The 8,605-nt window shown below is 32.1% G+C and overlaps 1 protein-coding gene across 3 annotated transcripts; it reads left to right on the forward strand.

Annotated features, from left to right (window-relative positions):
* Nucleotides 1-2,314: 2,314 nt before the first annotated feature.
* Nucleotides 2,315-7,049, forward strand: LOC120074653 (uncharacterized). 3 transcript variants are annotated; one of them, XR_016528334.1, is made up of 6 exons: nucleotides 2,315-2,874; nucleotides 4,855-4,876; nucleotides 5,149-5,361; nucleotides 5,433-5,525; nucleotides 5,595-5,702; nucleotides 5,801-7,049. XR_016528334.1 is itself a non-coding variant. In XM_039027844.2 (5 exons), exons 1-5 carry the CDS (start codon nucleotides 2,846-2,848, stop codon nucleotides 5,631-5,633), a joined length of 396 nt encoding a protein of 131 aa, XP_038883772.1. In that variant the 5' UTR covers nucleotides 2,315-2,845; the 3' UTR covers nucleotides 5,634-7,049. The 3 variants fall into 3 exon arrangements, 1 of the variants encoding a protein (XP_038883772.1); XR_016528335.1 differs by lacking the exon at nucleotides 4,855-4,876; XM_039027844.2 differs by having other exon boundaries at nucleotides 5,595-7,049.
* Nucleotides 7,050-8,605: the final 1,556 nt, after the last annotated feature.

Here is an 8,605-nt window from a genome sequence, read left to right on the forward strand (position 1 = left end):
GTAATTTTCTGAAAACGTTCTTCCTAATAATATTGTTTTCTCTCTACCCGTGGACGTAGCTAACACGCCGTTAGTGAACCACGTATATCTGTGTGTCGATCTTCTCTATCCCTACACTTCTTTTTGTGTTCTTTAATTGTCGATTTCGTAACAGTAACAAATATACTTCTATTTCTTGTCATGTGGTTACTATAACCACTATCAAGATACCTTGTAGACTCTATAACATCGTCTTGAGCACTACATGCAAGAAAATAGAACACCTTCATCATTTTTCTTCTCTTTATGCATCATGGTGGAATTTCCATCTCCATTTTTCGATGCCCAACAATCTTCTTAAAAATGACCATACATTTTGCAATTAAAACATTGAATGTGAGAAAAATTACCATGACCACTTCCTTGATTTCTGCCAAAGCCTTGTCCTCTTCCACATCCTCTTCCTCGAAATGAAGAAGAGTTTTCTTATTAATCTTCAGAATTCATACCATTTCTATTATCATAGTTTCTTCCACCTCCTTGTCTACCACGACCACCATGTCTTCCACGAGAACTGCCTCTGAATGAAATTTGCATCTAAAATGCTTCCTCGGGATTAATATCAAATTGCTTCAATCTAAGTTCATGGGATTGAAGAGAATCCATCAAGCTATTTACTGATAGGATAAATAAATCTTTTAATTCTTCAATTGCAACAACAATATGCTCAAATTTTCTTGGCATACTTCTAAGAATCTTTTCAACAACTCTGTCACTCAATTCTTCTCCATTTTTCCTTAAACTGTTGACAATCGCAAGAATACGATTGAAAAACTCTTCAACAGTTTCGGTCTCTTTCATCTTAATGTAATCAAATTCAGATCTGAGAGCCAAGAAAATAAAGTAATATTCACGAGCCAAGAATATTGGTTCAGAAGGCCTAGGAAAAGTGAGAGTAAAGCTACTTAGCATCAAAATTATCCAAGCCACAGTTAGACGATTTGTTGTATTCTCTTGAACATACAAGAGTCCAATATAAATGTACCTCATCATTTCAATTTTTGAACCAACATTCAATATTGGGTCAATGATATTTGAAGTAGTCCCTTCTCTCCAATTTTTCTATGCCTTCAAAAAAGAAGGAAAAAAATCCATAATGAATACTTAATGTACTAGATAAAAGTTTGGGTAGATTTTAGGTAGTCATAAACTTATAAAGCTAGAAAGATCTTCTACTTTTTCCTCTTTGCGAAAACAGTTATTTTTCCAACCACTCACGATAACAAAATCTCAAAACTAAACATATCTGATTTCACTACAAATTGTCCATACATTACATATTCTAGAGCCATATATCCACTGCAAAGGTAGTGATAATAGATTATTTAGATATATTATTGTAAAATAAAAATCTAAAGAAAAAAATAAACTTACTAAGTTCCCACAACTCTACTTGTATTGCCTTGAGTCTCATCTACTTCAAACAATCTTGTCATACCAAAATCTCCAATCTTTGGATTCATTTCAGCATCCAACAAAATATTACTAACTTTGAGATCACGATATATGATTCGAAGGTGGAAATCTTCGTGAAGATATAGAAGTCTTCGTGCAATGCCATTAATGATTTTGTACTATCTTTACCAATCTAATAGTTTTTGTTTTTCAATGTCTAATTGTCATCAATAGACATAAAATTAATTTTGGTCAATTATATGAAAGGATGACTTTTGCAATATGAAGTATGTATTAAAGTGAAGGGAATAAAGTAAATAAGACTCTACCAAATATGAATTGGTCCAGGCTAACATTTGGTATAAACTAATATATGAGAAGTCTTTCATTATTTTGCAAACAGAATCTCAATAGCGTAACTTCCGATGTTAAAGCTTGATCACCAACAGGACTTCGTTTTCGAATTCAGCATCTCCTTGTTGTGAATTATTTGCAAGCCTCTTCACTACAATATGTTGCTCATTAGATAGCTTACCCTGAAAATATAAAACGTCAACTTTCAGTTAGAATACTAGTTTACTCAAGCTTTACATCTTAATGATTCTACATCTCTTTAGTATTCACTTTGTAAACTGCTCTAAATCAACCTTGTCCAAGTTTTTTGTTTTCACTTGAGAAGTCATCTCATGCAATTTTAATAGTTTCAAAATCAAATTGAATGGTCTCTACCTTGTTAATTTCTTCAACAGAGTCTCCAACATCAACATCTGAGCGTAGATAATGAAAGAATAGTGTGATTGTGGGCTTGATTATGGGCTTTTTTTTTTCCTTATTTTATCGTTGGTTGTTTATTTGTTTTTCCCTACCAATTAGGTCCACCACGTGCTACTCAACGGCTTGAATGAATCCTGGTGAGGGCTCTTCTTCCTCAAAGGATGATGAACAACAAAACATTACCCCTCCTACTCCAATAGGTACGCCGGTGATTGTATCTTCTCCTACACTGCCTAGACCTCAGGTAGCCAGTGTTCCAAAATTTTCGTTTAATTCTCAATTTCGTATGCGATCTTCTTCACTCAGACCTCAAAAATTTCATCCTAATCCGTTCTTTAATTAACCACCAGTTTATTCCAATCTTCAACAACAGTTTCCTGTCCCTCATGTTTATCCTCCTCAGTTTATTCCCATATCTAACTTCCCCAATATTTTCCGAGCTCATTTGTTTCCTAAGCAGTTTTCCCCCAATCCTTATCTATTCTTACCTCAACCTCTTACTATTAAGTTGAATGATACCAACTTCTTGCTATGGAAAAAACAGTTGTTGAATGATATCCATGCCAACGGCCTTGAGGGTTTTTTTGAATGGTATGGTTCCTACCTCCCTAAGTTTCTGGATGCCAATAATTTGCAAATGAACCCGAAATTTCAAGCATGGGAAAGGTACAATAGCTTTATTATGTCTTAAATATATATTTTTTTTGTATGAAGAAAAGACGGGTGAAATTGTTAGTTTAGATTTTGCTACTGATATTTGGAATTTTTTGTGAAAATCTTATGATTCTAAAACTACTACTCTATTTGAAGTCTCAGTTACAACGGATTAGGAAAGATAGTTTGTCTGTTAGTCAATATTTGTCTCAAATTAAGGATGTTGCTGATAAATTTAGTGCTATTGGAGAACCTATTTCTTATCTGATTATCTTGCACATATATTAGATGGTTTAGGCAATGAGTATAATGCTTTTGTTATGTCTATACAAAATCATTCTGATAGTCCTTCTATTGAATTAGCCTATGAGGCCAAACTAAACGATGCCTTGCGTTCCCTATGTTGTGCATAGCCTATCGTTTAGCTACCGTGCCCATCGTGCCCATTCGTTTAGCATTGACGCCTATCGCTTAACGTCATCGCCCAGTGCGTGCATCTATCGCCCAATGCCCATCGCTTAGTATTCCCTATCGTGTAACACGTTTGCTCATCGTTTAGCACAGCACGGCTATTATCTAGCCCTATCATCCAGCTTCTACGCTTATCGTCTAGCACTTTTACTGATCGTGCAGTACTTTGCCTATCATATAACCCGATCGTCTAGCACGTCACTCCTCATCATTTAACGCCACATGCATCTTCACGATCGTCTAACACATCCACCTATCGCTTAACGTCATTGCCCAGCGCCGTCTATCGCCCAACGCCCATCGCTTAGTATTCCGTCTATCATGTAGCGCGTCTTCTCATCATTTAGCGTAGCATGGCTATCGTCTAGCGCTATCGTCCAGCTTCTACGCTTATCGTCTAGAGTTTTCACTGATCGTGCAGTACTTTGCCTATCGTATAACCAGATCATCTAGCGTGTCACTCCTCATCATTTAACGTCTCACGCATCTTCATGATTGTCTAACGCATCTTCACCATCCTAACCTTTCTCAAAGGTTTTTATTAACCTTCAATAAAAGGTGCATATTTTTTAAAGGACTTATCAAAGCCTCCGATAAATGTATGTCTTTCTCAAAGGTTTTTATTACCCTTCGATAAAAACTATATATTTCACAAAGGTTTTTTCAAAACCTTCAATAAATATATATCTTTTTCAAAGGTTTTTATTAACCTTCGATAAAAAGCATATATTTCTCAAAGATTTTTCCAATACCTTCAATAAATGTATATCTTTCTCAAAGGTTTTTATTAACCTTCAATAAAAGGTGCATATTTTTCAAATGACTTATCAAAGCCTCTGATAAATGTATGTCTTTCTCAAAGGTTTTTATTACCCTTCGATAAAAACTATATATTTCTCAAAGGTTTTTTCAAAACCTCCAATAAATATATATCTTTTTCAAAGATTTTTATTAACCTTTAATAAAAAAAAAAATACATATTTCTCAAAGGTTTTTCCAATACCTTCAATAAATGTATATCTTTCTCAAAGGTTTTAATTAAACTTCAATAAAAGGTGCATATTTTTCAAAGGACTTATCAAAGCCTCCGATAAATGTTTGTCTTTCTCAAAGATTTTTATTATCCTTCGATAAAAACTACATATTTCTCAAAAAAAATATTCAAAACCTCCAATAAATATATATCTTTTTCAAAGGTTTTTATTAACCTTCAATAAAAAGTACTTATTTCTCAAAGGTTTTTCCAATACCTTCAATAAATGTATATCTTTCTCAAAGGTTTTTTATAACCTCCGATAAAAGATTGTCGAAATAGCTCAATTTTCTTGTAGTGAAAGAATGCCCAATATTGATACACCTATTGAGATTGATGATACAATATCCACATATATTAGAAATGATTGTGAGAGTAGATGAGTTGATAAATAATGTACTAAACATGGTATGTTATTTATTATGGTTATATGTATTTAAATATTAAGATTATTTGTTTTTTGTGTGAGTAATTTTTTTTTTTGGCAGATTGACATGGAAAATTCAACAGGTAACAGCGAGAATGATAGAAATATGATCCCACAAAAAAATAGCAGAATAAGTATTCCACGTGGCCCAACTACTATGTCTGAGTTGGCACAAATAAGAACATCTGGGCAATGGTTGGCCATTGATTATAATAAACATGGACAATCAATTGGATTTGATGCAAAGAAGATGCAAAGTTATATAGGAGTTTGTGTTGACAATAAATACCTATAACATATAATTCTTGGAAAAAAGTTTCAAACCATCTAAAAGATAAACTTTTTCATTGTGCAGATGTCGTTTGATGTGGACTCTAAGTCCAAACATGGTATACTCATGTCTGCATCTAGGAAGTTTCAGACTTTCAAGACCACATTGACTCAAAAGTTCATACTTCTATTTAAGAATAAACCCTCGGTCTTGCAATTTCTTCCCCAACAATATTCTCATATAGAGCAAGATCAGTGGATATCGTTTGTTAATGAACGATTGAGTGAAGAATGGGATGTAAGTCATTCTAAGTAAATATCAATATTATCATTTTTTTATAGGTAACTTCAACTAGAATTGTTGTACAGGAAATAAGTTGTCTTCAAAAAGAAAGAAGGTCGAAATGTGTATATAATCATCACATTTCTCGGAAGGGTTATGTGAATCTTTCCCAAGAATTAGTAAGTTTTTCGACTTAAATTAAATATTTTATTCTAATATGTTTATGCTAATTAAATATGTATATGTAGAATATATCGAGTGATCATTCTTATCGAGCGACTTTATGAAAAGAAGCACGAAAAGGAAAAAATAATGAATACTTTGATGAAGCCACTCGAGAATGTGCCAATCGAATTGTAAGTTTATATTGTGCGAAGTTGAAGATGGCATATATATAATGTCTAAAACTTGTGATGATATAGATACTGTGTGAAAATTGTAATATGTTTTACAGGATAAATTAGCCAAAGTCTATGAAGGTGAAGATGTTTGGACCAAAACTTTGGGTACAGATGAACATTGGGGATGTGTTAGAGGAGTGGGTGATTTTATTTTCCATTCCCAATATTTCAAATTAGTAAAACCAAAGTCCTCAATGAGCCAAGAAATTGAAGGAGACTCTAATGAAAAAAATGTTCGACATGGTAAATTGTCAAGAGAAAAAGTTAATGGCAGACAATATCATCAGTCCAAATAATCTGTTGGAAGTGTCACACTAAGTGCATCTGAAGAAGAAGATACTAAGAAGATGCCTAAAGAAGATTTGGACATAATTTATTTGTTGTGACTTTTAAATTTTAATCATATTGTGCTTAACCATGCATGACATTAGTTCTTTTAAATTTGTTAAGGGGACACCATGTCACTTGGCTATAGGAACTGTAGATAATATTGTTGCAGTAGCCATAGCATTTGATGATGATGTGTCATGCTTAATTGTTAAAGTTCTTATTGACATTATCATTGGAGAAGATTTACCAATACCGATTCCTGTGAAGGAAAAAACAGAGTCCTTAAATCAAGCAATGGACAACTTTGTAACATGGTCTCGTGAACTTGTAGTTATAGTCGACGAGAAAAAAGTATGCCTCTTTTTCAGTATATGAGTTTGGTTATTTATTATTTTTCGTACATTGAATTTTTGTAACTTTGATTATGGTAAGACCATTCAATAATTAAGAGCTTCGGCCACTCCTCCAAATATACTGACGTCAATGGTACCATCAAACTCTTGAACGGACATGCCATGCATAACATGAACGATGTAGACATGATCCGTATCAATTTGAACGAGCATATATTTGGAAGAGACAAATTTGTTTATTTATGCCGCGATGATCTGATCCAATATTACAATATGGTTGAAATAGGTTACATATGTATTTTGACATACATTACGTAAGCATTACTCATCTAGATTCACTCATATATATTTTTTGTTTCATGTTTAAATAATAACTTTTACTTTATTTAGGTATCTTTGGAATGAATGTGGTCGTGACATTCCGAAGAAATTTTTTATAATTGATCAAGCAAGAATATCGCCACATGTGAAGTCTCAAGATATTCGATCCAGAAATTTAGTCAACCAACTAGAATTGGCTAATTTGGACCAATTAGTCCTTATTCCATATAACACAGGATAAGTAAATACAAGTTCTTTAGTTATTTTTAATTTGCATTATATGTGTACTAATATTTCAAAAATGTTGTTTATTATAGTTATCGTTGATATTGATTGTAATCAATCTACAAGAAAATTGTGTTTATGTTTTGGACTATATTCGAAATAAGGTTCAAGAGGATTTTCATGGAGTTATAAATATGTAAATGTAATTGAACTTTCTTAGCTCTTAATTGAAGTATTTATGTTTAACTAATGTTTTCAAACTATCTAGTGGATTGAAAATATGACAAGCCAAGCACAATCTCCAACACCATCGGTCTTCTCCGAAATGGAAACCTGTAAAAGTAAATTTGCATTCATTTTTTTTAACAATTTATGTTCATTCTAACATAAGAATAATTGTTTTCAACTTCTTTATATGCAGTGCTCCCATCAATTAGATTCTGTAGGATGCGGGTATGTGCAAAAGTATATACACAAAATAGTGCATAATCCTACTACTCCCATTACTAGCCTCGTACGTAAATTATTTATTTTTTATATAGTAGCTTTAATTTAATAAATGATGTAAACATCTCTTTTTTTTTTTTTTTTTTGGTAGTTCAATACAAAAAGTGCATATACCCAAGGAGAGATTGATGTAATTCAAACCCAATGGGCAAGTTTTGTTGGCCGATTTATTGTAAGGATGTACTTCTTGTTTTTTTGTCTAACTAGAATGTAAATGCTAGCTTAGAATGAATGCAAATTTATCTAATCATGATTTGTTTATTGGAAGATTTATGTATAATTTTTCTGTTTATGGGGTATATGGTGTAATTATTCATGGAAGTACTAATTGATATTTGTGAATGAGAGAAATGATTATTATAAAGGTGGTTGATAATTATAATTATTGTTCTATGAAAGTGTGTTATCGATATACAAATGTTGGTGATTAGTGTGTTTATTTCATATTTGATGAGTATATAGAATGGATTGGAAATATTTATTCTTGTTTCTGAATAAATTATTATAGAAGTGTACTTCATTGCAAGTAACTTTGTATTTAGTTTTGTGATAGAGTGTATTGTTTTGTCTATTGTTATATTTCAAGTTTGAGTTAAGTGAATTCATAGGTGGAATGCAAATTTTTTTATATCTTTTATATTTTTTTTAATAAACTAAGATTAAAGACAACCGATAGTAAAGGGCATTAATTACACTATCTTTAATGTCGGTGTCAATCAACATTAAAGCCAAGAATTCTTGTAATGTGATCATCAAGCAATCCAATGGCTCCAAATTATCCTGGATAAATGTGAAGGATCCAGTGACTCCAATTTATCCTGGATAGATGTGAAAGATCTAAAAGTCACAAATTGTCCTTGGACTATGTGGAAGATTCAATAGTCCAAAATTGTCTCCAAAACTTCTTGAATAATAAAGAAATTTTTTGATAATTATCCAATATCTATTACGGTGAAGGAATTGCTAAGAAATTTCTAGAGTCTTTCTCTCATGATATTTATTTACAATTTTCAAGATAAACTTGGAAATATTAATATTTACATTTAAGTTATTTATTTAGATCGTTCAAGAAACTTTTAGATTCTGTTAAAAAACAACTTCTAGATATAGTTTGTATTATCT

The sequence above is a fragment of the Benincasa hispida genome, chromosome 3, assembly GCF_027475165.1.
Source record: "Benincasa hispida cultivar pf3 chromosome 3, pf3_genome.v1.1, whole genome shotgun sequence".
Classification (NCBI taxonomy): Eukaryota; Viridiplantae; Streptophyta; class Magnoliopsida; order Cucurbitales; family Cucurbitaceae; genus Benincasa; species Benincasa hispida.

Coding starts and splice junctions, on each gene's coding strand:
- LOC120074653 (XM_039027844.2), top strand. CDS start 2,846: ATGAACCCGAAATTTCAAGCATGGGAAAG. Junction 4,877..5,148: donor TGACATGGAAAATTCAACAG/GTAACAGCGAGA, acceptor TTCATTGTGCAG/ATGTCGTTTGATGTGGACTC. Junction 5,526..5,594: donor TGAATCTTTCCCAAGAATTA/GTAAGTTTTTCG, acceptor ATGTATATGTAG/AATATATCGAGTGATCATTC.